Genomic DNA, 13139 nt, shown 5'->3' on the forward strand with positions numbered 1-13139 from the left:
GTGCGTGGAGATCCCCCCAAATCTGGCAGAGACACCTTCCATGATCAAAGACCTTTTACAGAAGGTCTTTTCCTCTTGCAGAATGCAGATCCTGGATCCATGGCTGATGAAGTGGGCTAACCCACAAAATCTCATGCTACAATATATCTGTTACCCTTTCAGGGGCCACAGCACTCTGTTATTTTTTCTGCAACTTATCAACACAGCTACCACACTGGAAGTGTGGGAAACAATGGCTGAGAACTGGAGGAAAAGGAGAGTTCAAACGAAGAAGTGAGGTATCGGAATCCAAGTTCAGGACCTCCTCAGAGCTGGGCCGTGTTTAAATGGACTGGAAAAGCCAAAAGAACTTCACACAGAAAATAGTCTGGCAGCCAAGCCCACTCGCTTGACACATGACTTCACGGTTTCGACGGGGAAGAAAGTGAACCTGTTGCACACTGAATAGCCCTGCTCTGCTGGCATGACTGCACGAGCTGGCATGTGTCAAGTCAATGGCGATCAACAAAGGAGCTTTTCACGAAGAAATTTCTGCTCCCAAAGGAAATATGTTGCTGGCTTTAAAAAGCACCTCGTTTTCAAGGACTTCCTGTGAATTCGTTTACTTGAGAGCAGCGGTGCATTTGGCCGCTGGTTTGGCAACAAAGTTAAAAAAGCAGCCATAGTACAAAAGTAACAGCTGCTTGGGTTACCCTTTCAAACGTTTTCTTGTCTTACTAATACTGAAACAATTGCACAAATGGCATAGGAGCTGAATAAAAGTATTCCATTACTGAAACAGATCCAGCCAAATAATCAGTAAACAGAAAAGCACTGTATTAATTTCAACTAGCAGTAGCTTAGTACAAGTCTACAAATTCTGTGTAAGAAGGCTGTCACTGACTGACTGCTGTCTCATATTGTGAACATTTAAACAATGACTTACCTGTCCTGATCCAGAGATTTGGGGCGGGGGGAGGGAGGTGTGTGTGTTTGTGTGTGCATGTGAGAAAAAGTGAACTAATTTACACTACCTGAATATACATAATGGACTACCAAGTAGAACTTAAATATACTAGATTCTGTCTTATAAAGTGTAACACATTAAATCAGTGATTTCTATAAGCAAAATGAAATTTTAAGTTAAGCAATGCTACTTTAAACACTGTGAAAATTCTGCGTGAACTTGCTCAAGATCTAATTCTTTCTCAAGTTATATACTTTGTCCTTAGCCCCATTCAGGCAGTTGCTTGAATGTGTGAGGGCGCAAGGTGTGCACTGGGCTAGGGCTGTGCATGTTGGCCCTGCCTCTACATCTCTGTACATGCCAGCCGCACACACCCATGCTGAGCCACCAAGGTCTGAACAGGAGTTCTACTTGTGTTTTGCTTGAATGCGAGTAGAACCCTCTGCACGATCGGGAAGCCTGATAAAGGCAGGAATTCTAAACATAACAGAAGAGTTTTACCTGGATATTAGGATTTTGCCCATTGATGTCTGCTTTTGAGAGGTCAGGAAAGTTTGGGAGATCCAGAAGGAACGATCTCGGCCCATCTCTTTGCAAAGACGTATGCCCATTCTCCTGCTTGAATCGCTGTCTGGCAAATGACCTGTGTGCTGCTTGGTGGTCAGGATAGTCCTGTCTGTCCTCTGGGTTTAATGTGAAGCTGGTTTCAGGAGATGAAAGGCTATCTGTGTGGAGGACATCCTAGGGGAAAGAAGAAGAAAGGAAGCAAACACAAAATTACATACAGCAAATTAAAGATAATAATTAAAGATCCAGTGATGTGCTAGCAGAAGAAATTCTGGCAGTGGTGCTTCCCCATGAACTGTTGTGCAAGAGCTAGCAGAAGATATGGTGTGACATTGTGCAAGACGTTATGGCAGCGGTCCCCAACCTTTTTGGTGCCAGGGACCGGTCCAGTTTTTCCATGGACTGGGTGTGTGTGTTTCCGCTGGCAGACCTCCGGCCGCTGGGACACAAATGGCGTCCCCTACGCGGACACCATTTGTGTCCCTATTCTTTGCAGTAATCGGCTATGTAAAGATTTACGTAGCCTATTACTCGTAGAACAGGGATGCAAATGGCGTCCACATAGCGGATGCCATTTGTGTCCCAGTGGCTGGAAGTCCGCCAGTGGCCAGAGCCGGCTGGCAGCTCTGCGGACTCACTGCGGACCGGAGCCAGCCAGGGCCGGCGAGGATTCCGGGGGGGAAGGGACGGATCGCCCCCCCCGTGGACCCCCACGGACCCAAGGTGAGGGGGTTCCGCACACTCCTGTGGCCCTGTTGCTGACAAGCCATGGACCGGGACCGGTCCGCGGCCCGGGGGTTGGGGACCCCTGCCTTATGGGACACCTTGCGCATCACAGTCCTGCCCCATCACATGACATACATCACATGGCGGCACAGTCCTATGACTGTTTCACCAAGGGTGCAAGGATTTAATGGAAAATGGGTCACATATGTTCTTCAGAGTAATCCATGTTTGCTCCTTGGCAGTTAAGAGATTTATAAGGTCAGAGTTTCTAACAGCTTAAAGCGTAAGGAGGACCCAGATGTTTTCACTTGCCATTTAATAGAAGAGCTACTTTCTTGAAAAGAGCAAGGGTATATTGACACTGACATTGAAATGGAAGTGGAGCACCAGCCTTTATTAGGCAGTTTTGAAAGTCTTAGTACTTGCAGTAAGGTTGACCACTGGACCCAAACACCATATCTTTAAAAATAAATACATATTTTAATTAACTCTTTCATCAACAACAGTCAAATTCATTGGGGAGTATCCAAGTCAACACTAGCGCTAACATAGATTACTTTGAGCTAGAACAATGACTTCAGCTTTAGCTTTAGATATTGGCACAAAAGGCTGGAAAACCTGTCGTGTCACCTAACGCTATTGTTGTTATGTTAGAGGTCACTTACGCTAGTGCAATGTAACTTACATTAGTATTAGTGTTGACTTGGATACTGCCCATTACATTTATAACAGATAAAAAACCTAATTAAAATGAAGGGGATGGCAGTTGTTTAGCTCATTTGAAGGTAATATAGGTTCATCATATATCTAATGTATAAGACATTTATAGAAAGTCTTGAGTTATTTGATGATGCCTTTCCACAGTGTGTCAGGAGCTTATTTCCAGATGTAATAAAACAGTACAAAATTTCCAGAGATTTGTCAGCCTCCTTGTTGCCTCTTGTTGTTTTTATTTGTTTATCTCTCTTTTCTGCAAATGGTGGAGGATCAGCCCAGCAGTTAGGCTGTTCTCCAGGGGGAGGAGGGCCTCAGAAGTGGAACAGAGGAAGCTGCCTTATACCGAGCCAGACCACTGGCACTGTCAACACTGCCTGGCAGCAGCTCTCCTAGGCGGATTCTTTCCTAGCCCTAGAGATGCCGGGAATTGAACTTAGTATGTTCTCCTAGCAAAACGGGTGCTCTACCACTGAGCTACAGCCCTTCCCATTGCAGGTCCAAGGTCACCCAGTGATCTTCATGGCTAAGGATTTGAATCTGGGTCCCTCAGGTCCTAGTATGACGCTCTAACGACTACACTACACTGAGGCTGTCACATGAAAAGAAAACAAACAAACCTTGTTTTAAAACCATGTGGCTTTTCCCCAAGATTTCTCACAGCTGTTTATGGTTTCTTGTAGGCAGCTGCTCTCTGCTCTTAGTCTCTCCCCTTGCCCGTCCTCTAAAAGCATTCACCATCTTTTTGCTAAATTTATTTCTGAATCTGCCACCTGTCAAATGGTGTTTTCTTTGCTGTCTCAAAGGCATTTTGTCCATATGGCTCACAAGGAACAAGAGGATTTCACCACACAATCCGATGTTAAAACAACAGAAGTACATAACAGGCAAGTGTTATAGTTGAAAATGCATGGTGTTCCTGGGAGAGGCAATCTATTTAAGTGCAAGATGCTTTGCGGGTAAGGGAGTTGCACCTGTGGTATTCGTTCATCATTTGTGAAAATATCAATAAAGTTTTGCTATGCATGAGCCAGAAACAAGCCGCGTGGGCTCAGTAAAGCTGGCCTCAAAAGGAGCATGGAACATTAAGGAGTTACAGTCCATGTCTGGAGGGCCACAGGTTCCCCATCTCTGTGGTAGCAAATACAGAATTCAGCTTCCTGGGAACCTGAGCTTTTATTCTCTCTCTCTCTTTTAAAAAAGCAAGTTTCTAGCTCTTCTAGTTAGGACGTTATACTTGAAAGAATGTGCTCAATGCCTGCTGAAATCTCAAGAGAGAGAGAGGTGGCTGGCTAAAGTGTTTGTGGTTTGTAGCAGGGCCGCAGTGTCCTTGCCCTGCCCAGGACTAGCAAAACCAGATTAAATTATGCAAAACTGAAGAATGATGCAATGTAAGAAATTATGCAGATCTGTTCAATTTACATAATTTATTCAGGAAGCAGAATCCAGCTTTGTTTGCTGCTTGCTTCATAACTGTGTGTTTTAAACACAGAGTACATACAGTCCTGCACATTGCAGTAGCTTTCCAGTGATAAGAGGTTTTAGATGGGCCCCTTCCAGGCATGAACACTAGAAATGGGACACCCCGGTGGCCCAGTACTTGCTGCTCCTCATCACCACCCCCTTTGGTCAGAGGAGGACTCTCCCATGCACCAGCTGCAACTACAGTTATTGCTAATATCCACTGAAGTGTTCGATCATGTATATATATTCAAATGGGGGTTTAATGCCAGAATTCTAACTAGCACAATAGCTATTGCCCAGAATCGTTTGGTATAAAGTACCCAAACTCCAATCAAATACTTGGGCATTTGATGTTAATCTCTTGCATTATTTTCTACTGCACCAGAAGCTCTGGCCTGCTTTCATCTATGGGGCTTTAGCAAAGTGCCCAACAGAAAAAGGAGATGGATACGTCACTGATGTTCAACTGTTGGGTCAGGATCCACTACTGCAGGGATGCAGAAACTTAGGGCCAGGGGCCCAAATCCAGCCCTCTGGGGGTCCTCAGGGGGCCATGCCCCCTTCCCTTGGCCCCATACACTTTCCCCCAACCACCAATCATTTGGTGGTTTCCTGGCTTTTGTTCACCTTTTTCCCCATTCGAAAAGATTGAAATGCCTTTCAAGGGTGCTGTTGGACTCGTGTCCTGCTTGTGGGTTTCCTGTGGGCAGCTGGTAGGCCAGTGTGCGAACAGAATGCTGGACTAGATGGACCTTAGTCTGATCCAGCAGGGCTCTTCTTATGCTCTTATGCCTCCCCTAAAGCTTAGTTAATGGCAGTAAGAGCTTTAAGCTAAAATATTATGGTATTTTTGGTGTTTTGGCCCCACCTCCTTTTGCCTTTGGCCCCGCCCATCACAGGAATATGCCCCCTCCCCCAGCTTCTCTGAAATGGAATTTGGCCCTCAGGCTGAAATACATTTTCTACTCCTGCACTACTGGGTCGCAGCCTGACCTGCAGTGGGTCACAGCAGCAGCACTGCTACCATAGGAACACATGGTAAAAAAATTAGAAATGGGTCTGCAAAATGCATCTTTGGGCTGAAAAGAAATGGTTTTAAATTTTATGTTCTGCTTTTCTGCCCAAGGGCCTTTCAAAGCAGCTCCCTAAAATGTTCCAAACACAGTTTTAAAATGTTGAAAATTAAATAAATACAGGTATCATTTTAGAAACCAAACTCATGCAAAAATTATAAAGCATAAAAACATCAGCTGTGCAAACACTGTTCACCAGACATATTTTGTGCAACGTTACTTTGCTTTGGGGATAAAGAGGGCGAGCTGACCGGCACGACTGCAGCCCAGAAACTTTCAGGGAGAGGCTTCACAAAATTAGAACAGTAGCAGATCTGAGGCCTCCTCAGGTGACACTCACTGAACAGGCCCGAGAGCTGGTGTACACGTTATGCTTGCTATGGATATGCTGCCAAAAACTAGCATACCACTGAGAATACTCTCCTCCCTCAGATATTAGGAGAGCACAGCTGGATCTACACCTCTAGCAGAACAAGGTGGAAACAAAGTGGCTCGCTCTACCACTTCAGACTACAAGTGTGTGTGTGTGTGTGTGTGGGGGGGGTATGCTTGCCTCAGTGCTGCTCACAAACACTTTTGCAAGCACTCCTACCACATGGTGGATTCACGACTGAGACAAGGTTTTAACCAGGCTTTCTGTATCATAGCTCATAGCTCACTAGGTCATTAGTATTTTCATTTTGATTTGCCCATGGTATTTCAAACCTGAGGCAGATTTGGCAGATCTCCTAGGTCTGAATCCATTCCACCAGTCATATATATATATATATGTTCACACGAAGGCGCCTTCTGCTGACTGACCGGGCTAGGGTGGTCATGTGTTCTCTTTACACAAGACAGAGGTAAAATGCTAAGTTACATTCTCTACCCTATCTTGAGAAGTTGCTGGGGATTGAATCCCCTCCCCCCAATTAGCTTAAAGGGCTTGGTACTTTCTCTTTCAAATTCATTTCCATTGGGGTAAACTAGTCCCCTGATAACTTAATAAATTAAATGTACATTTAAAAAAAAAAATGAAAAGAGGGGGAGGGATAAAACACCACAGGATGACTTACCCCATAACTGTTGAGGAATACATGAATATGATGTGGCTCAGATTTGCTAAAATGTTTTACAAATGTTTTAAACAACTACTGGGGTCCAGAGCAACCCATTTGGCTTGGGAGGGTTAAGGTCCCAGAGACAGGTCTCTCTCCATTCTGCAACCATCATTTTCTGTTGCTCTCAGGCCAGAGAGACAGTCTTATTTTAGTCACTGCAAGTTGCTCATGTCCTAAGACTGACAAAAACCTGGAATTTAGAGTAGTGCATATTAACTGTCATCCAATATTCACATTTATAGGGTGGCCATTTGTCTTACTTTACAGAGGACAGACTTCTTTTTGAAGGCATCCTCTGTCTGAAGGGCCGCCCAGTTCAAGTCTGGTTTAAAGATAAAGATCCCTAAGAAGGGAGAGCACCCAGGGGCCTTGAAGTTACCCATCAACCAGTTGCACACAGACACCAGACTGGGCAGGCACACAGGAGATCATCTGGTCACAGTCTTCCCCACTATGGTAAGATGTACTGCATTTCTATCTAAATTATAGCAGTTACTTCTAAATTTGCCTCTACGCATATCAGTTAGCATATGCAAATTCTTCTGTATCTTCTTTTGTCCTCTTTTTTTTGTTGAAGTGGCCACCCTATGTAGCAAGGGTTTTGCAAGTATATTAGTGCTTGGAATGGCAAACACTGTGAAATGGAAAAGTCTGCTTGTAAACATGAGATGGATGTGCACCAAGGCACCTCAGTTAATTGGGCCTCTCTGGGCCATCTTCATTGCATGTCCCTGTGTATTTACAGATTCACAGTTCTATTTCACTCTACAGTGTTTGCTCCAAATACCCACTCTCTTCTTATTATATAGCTTCAAGTACTCTTGTTATGAAAATGTGAATCAAGTGTTTAGATTAAGCTTTGAACGATAGTCCATGCAGTCTGGAATATGTAAAGCGTGGGAACCATCAGGAATGCATATGGCTATTCAGAATAATATCTGAGAATAAATCTGCATTTTCTTTAAGAAGTATCTGAACATTTAAGACCTGAAATTAGCTAGCCTGTGAAACTAATGTGTCTATTTCTCAAGTGCTGGCACAAAATTGCCTGGACTACTTAATATTTCTTCTATGCCATGTAGTCTAGGGCTGGTGGGCTTGAAGAGGCCCACAGTGAAGAAGAAAAAAAGAGAAAGCCTTGAAGCCTTTATGAAGCTAATAAAGCACCAAGTGTACAATCCAGGTTTCCAGCGCACCTGGTTTATAATTAAAAATGTTTACACACAGGACTCCAGCTTGAAAGTCTACAAGAACTGTAATACAGACACTACACACTCCCTTCCTGCAAGAAAGAAAACACACAGAAATAAAGTTCTGCTACACATTATAAGCCTCTCTCTTTAAAACTAATGAATGCAGCCTCATTTCAACATTGTTCAAGCGCTAATACTCCTCTCAGCCTATGCTCTATTGTTACAACATCAAAGACCAACTGCTGGCTCAGATACAGTCAATATGAAAAGAGATGCCCCCTAAATTTACTGCTTGACTGCATTCTCTTTAAATGGATAGCACCGTGGTCCTCTTTCAAAGAGGTATCACAGACATAGATCTTCTTTATAGGACATCGTGTACAATAAAGGAGAGCTATAACTTTGCCAAAAAGAGAGAGAAAAGAAACTAACAATGTGAAGCACCTTTAAAGAATCCCCATGAGGTGAACATTCCTTATAAAAATATCACTGTGGTTACCACTTCTTAAACTGCTTGGTACATTCTAGCCATAGTTCAAAGCCTTTTGGTGATATATCATTATTTAACTAACAGCTCAATCCTACACAAGTCTACTCAGAATTAAACCCCATTGTGTTCAGCGCAGCTTACTCCCACGTAAATGGGTATAGGACTGCAGCCTAACAGAATTTTAGCTAGGCAGTGTACTTTCACATTTGATATTCTGATTTTTTTAAAGTAGATTGCTCAAATGCTAGGAATGTAATAAAATGGTAATATCTATAGCTGGATTTCTCATCAGGGATGTTTCCATAAATCTACCCACTGCAAAAAAAGAAGAAGAAAAAACATTCTCCCTCCAACATTAGTATGTTTTGATGTTTAAGCATGACTTACCAAATTAGACCACAAAATAAGAAATGCCTTGCTGTGAAAACATCTACAGCCCTATTAAGCTATTTTGTTTCCAATCTGAGCAGTCAATGTTTCGAAAACTAATTGGTCCAAATAAAGCTTAAGATCAGTTACACATAATAATGCCAGAATCTACATCTTCATTCACTACAAGAAATTTAATCCATCCTTGTTACTGGGCTATTTTAACATTTGCAGATACTACTGCTATGTTAAAAATGGGGCCATAGCATGCTTCAAGGTTCTTGGAAGAGGCACACAGAGAAGCATGAACACCAAGAGAAATAGAAAGGGTGTCCTACTCACTCCCATTGTCCCCAAGGACATAGGTCACTATGTTGGTTCATTTAAAAAAATCCAGAGTAGGGTAATATCTTTCTTAGGATCAACTAAAATGTCACAAAATAGCGAACAAGCTTTCAGGTTCTTCAGAACTCTTCCTCAGGCCAGAAGAAGGAGAGAAGAAGCTGGACCTGATATAAGAGTGAAGACAGATGTAACATTTAAAGGGTAAAAGCAGACATTACATTCTCAAGTGTGGTGGAAGTGTCTGAACATACATTTACTGCCCTGAAAACAAATGGGTTTGAATGCAGTGAATGGTGCTCAAGCCACTCCTGTCACACTTTAGAATGTCCATCTGTCTTCTTCCCAAGATAAGGAAAATCCAAGATTATGTAGCCTCCATATGCTTCCAGTCCAAGGCATGCACACAAATGTAAAAACCAGAGTTGGAAAATCCTTCCTTCCTTCCTTCCTTCCTTGGCCTCCTTAGATGAGGCCTTCCTGAGTTCACACATTTCTAGTAGTAAGCCAGGGGTGGGCAGACTTCATGGTTGTGGGATCTTCTTTGTTTTTTACAAGAACCCCAAGTTCCACCAACCACTCATTTTAGCCGTATAATTTAGTGTGTGGGCATCATTTTGTTCCTGTTGTTGTTAAACAGTTGGCAGTCAGAAATCCTCAATGATCTACTGCAAATCATCCAGAGATTTACCAGTAGAACCAGATCTACCTTCTGCCTACCCTAAGTAAGGTAATTCCCTAAAGAAACCTTGTTGGGAATATAGGCTACTCAAAAAGTCTTCTCTTAATTATTCAAACTAATCTCTTTAAATATGGTCAGATCAACAACAACAAAAAGAAACCCTGTTGAGTTTCCCAGCTCTGTTCAGTTTGCATACCACTTTAATTAACATTCCTTTTAAGTCTAGGTCCAACTATATCAACTGCTGGAGTGGACAGAAGGTAGATCCTAATCTACTGGTTAGACCTCTGGGTGAGTTGCAGTAGATTGGCAAGGATTTCTGACTCTCACTCGTTTAGCAACACCAGCAACAAAATGACTCCTCTCCATTCCTAAAATATATTGATGAAAGACATTGAAGAAAGTTTGGGGTAACCAAGTGGATTTTTGTATGGAAGGACTGTGAGCTCGGTTTAGTCCTGGCACTCAGAACGAACTCCTGGGCTCAGAATTCTTTCATTCTAAGTGTATGTCTTTTGCACCAAGTTCTGGGCAGTGAATTTTGGACATTCTAGTAAAAACCAAAGTAGATCCCACAAGCCTGAAGACTCCTGATCTACTGGACCACACTGACTTTTTGTCAGACAGGGGTGATCAAGTAGACACTGTTTACTTGGACTTCCAAAAGGCTTTTGACAAAGTCCCTCACTAAAGACTCCTGAAAAAACTTAGCAGTCATGGAATAAGAGGACAGGTCCTCTTATGGATCAGTAACTGGTTAAAGAACAGAAAGTAGAGAGTAGGAATAAATGGTAAATTCTCCCAATAGAGGGAAGTAAATAGTGAGTCCCACAGGGATCTGTATTAGGACCAATGCTTTTCAACCTGTTCATAAATGATCTGGAATTAGGAGTGAGCAGTGAAGTGGCCAAGTTTGCGGATGACACCAAATTATTTAGTGTGGTTAAAACAAAAAGGGATTGTGAAGAGCTCCAAAAGGATCTCTCCAAACTGGGAGAATGGGCATCTAAATGGCAAATGCGGTTCAATGTAAGCAAGTGTAAAGTGATGCACTTTGGGGCAAAAAATCCCAATGTCCAGTATAGCCTGATGGGATCTGAGCTAGTGGTGACTGATCAGGAAAGAGATCTTGGGGTTGTGGTGGACACTTCAGTCAAGATGTCAACCCAGTAGGGATGTTAGAGAATTCCACCACGGACTCCAATGAGGCCGGATTCTTTAGAATCCAGCCCCCCGGAGTCTGTGGCGGAACGGAGCAATCCCCCCACCCCCCGTGAAATTTTCCCGGGACGGACCCTACCTGGTGTCGGCCGTCCAGTCCGTCTGCTGCCCCGGTCTGCGGCCACTAATGGCTGCCCTGGTCTGCAGCCGCCATTTGCCTCCCTACTTTAGCCGTGATAGGCTACGTATTTATGTAGCCTATCACGGCAAAGAGCAGGGACGCAAATACCATCTGCTACGCCATTTGCAGCTGCAGCCTGGCAGTGGACAGAAGTCCGGCTGTGGGTGAGCCCGGCCGGTGGCTCCACGGACTCACTGAGGAGTGGAGCCGGCTGGGGAGGATTCTGGGGGGAGGGACGGATCACCCCCCCCCCGCGGATGCCCCGGACTGGAACGGGGTAAGTAATCCGTACACCCCTACAACCCAGTGTGCAGCCACTGTAAAAAAAGGGCAAATTTAGGCATAATTAGAAAAGGGATTGGGAATAAAACTGCCAACATCATACTGCCCCTATACAAATCTACGGTGTGACCACACTGAGAATGCTGTGTGCAGTTCTGGTCACCCCACCTAAAAAAAGATATTGCAGAGCTGGAACAGGTGCAGAAAAGGGCAACTAAAATGATCAAGGGGCTGGAGCTTCTCCCCTATGAGAGAAGGTTGTAACAGCTGGGATTGTTTAGCCTGGAAAAAAGGAGGGTAAGGGGAGACATGATAGAGGTCTACAAAATTATGCATGGTGTGGAGAACGTGGATAGGGAGACATTTTTCTCCATCTCTCAAAATACTAGAACTCAGGGTCATCCTATGAAGCTGATTGGTGGGAGATTCAGGACAGATAAAAGGAAGAACTTCTTCACACACCACATAGTTAAACTATGGAATTCACTACCACAGGAAGTAGTGATGCCCACCTGTTTGGATGGCTTTAAAAGGGGGTTACACAAATTCCTGGAGGAAAAAGTTATCAATGGCTACTAGTCTTGATGGCTATGTGTAACTCCAGTACCAGAGGCAGTAAGCCTATGTATACCAGTTGCTGGGGAAGATGGGTGGGAGGGTGGTGTTGTGCTCATGCCCTGCTTGTGAGTTCCTGGTTGACAGCTGGCTGGCCACTGTGTGAACAGAATGCTGGAGTAGATGGACCCTTGGTCTGATCCAGCAGGGCTCTTCTTGTGTTCTTACGTCATTCATTTTTAAGTGGATGCAGTATTTAGCTTTGTTACCTGCTTCCCAGGAGAATTGTATAGGAGGAGAATGAGAAGGAAATTCCCAGCCCAAACTTTCTAAAACACAAGTCAGAGTATGGCAGGAACGAAACTGAGTGCGTTTAGGGTGACCAGTTACACACTGCAAAAAAAGGAGGACACGCATTGCCAAAAAAGATGACAAAAGGTTGCACAAACGTTGCACATGTAATTCATATGTATAGATGCAAATTTAGAAATGACTATAATTTAAATCGAAATAAAATACATCTCATCATAGCGGAGAAGTCTGTGACCTGTGTAACTGCTCAGTCAGTTGTTGTCCAGGTGCTAACAATAGGCAACTTCAAGGCTCCTGATCTCCCTTCTTACAGTTTCTTATGGTTCTTTTATCTTTAAACTTGTCTTGGACCGGACAGCCCTTTAAATAAGGATACCTTCAAGTAGAGTACTGTCCTTTGTAAAGTAGGACATGTGGTAGTACTACCTCCGGTTTACTACTGCTGTCCTCCAAGAGACACATGCTGTACTTGCATGGATAAAAATTCTACTCAATCCCTTGCAAGTTGTCCATCTCTTAGAAGGGGCCAAAAGTGATTTTAGCTTTTGTAAATTGCAACTAGATATATACAGAGAAAGAATGGGAAGAGGCCCTTGAAAGTGATTTAAAACACAGAAGTGCTCTTTGTTTTAAAATATAATGTACTTATAGCCTCTTTTAGAAAATGCCAAAGCCCACAAAACAACAACTTTGTTACCAGGAGATAGTCTGCACGAAGTTATGCATAAATGAAAAATTACCCATCAGTGCTGTACACAAGTGCCAGCAGGGTACTAGAAACTTCCAAGAAGTGTTATTAGTCATTTGCTGTCTCTGAGATGCTTATACCTGAAAATGAAGTCAGGCTGTCATTTTCTGGCTTCTTAGTCCAAGATTTACAAAACGAAATGCATCACTGGGCATGTTCGTGCTAGAGAGACATTTTTAAGATTAATCATGGCATCCCTGCATTGTTTGGGAGATGATTGTGCTCTCATTCCAA

At 43.5% G+C, this 13139-nt stretch overlaps 1 protein-coding gene across 5 annotated transcripts in view; it reads right to left on the minus strand.

The window, feature by feature from the left end:
• ISM1 (isthmin 1) overlaps positions 1–13139 on the minus strand; it is a 48595-nt gene that overhangs the window by 18833 nt on the left and 16623 nt on the right. For all 5 annotated transcript variants that reach the window (XR_014786343.1, XR_014786340.1, XR_014786341.1 and 2 more), the window contains exon 2: positions 1448–1687. Coding sequence is in view for 2 of the 5 variants with exons in the window: in XM_084824631.1 (XP_084680757.1) it covers positions 1448–1687 (240 nt within the window). In the remaining 3 variants the exon portion in view is untranslated. The remainder of the gene's footprint in view (positions 1–1447; positions 1688–13139) is intronic.

This window comes from Heloderma suspectum, chromosome 1, assembly GCF_057233095.1.
Source record: "Heloderma suspectum isolate Gila_16-S chromosome 1, 16-S_ref, whole genome shotgun sequence".
NCBI classification, from domain to species: domain Eukaryota; kingdom Metazoa; phylum Chordata; class Lepidosauria; order Squamata; family Helodermatidae; genus Heloderma; species Heloderma suspectum.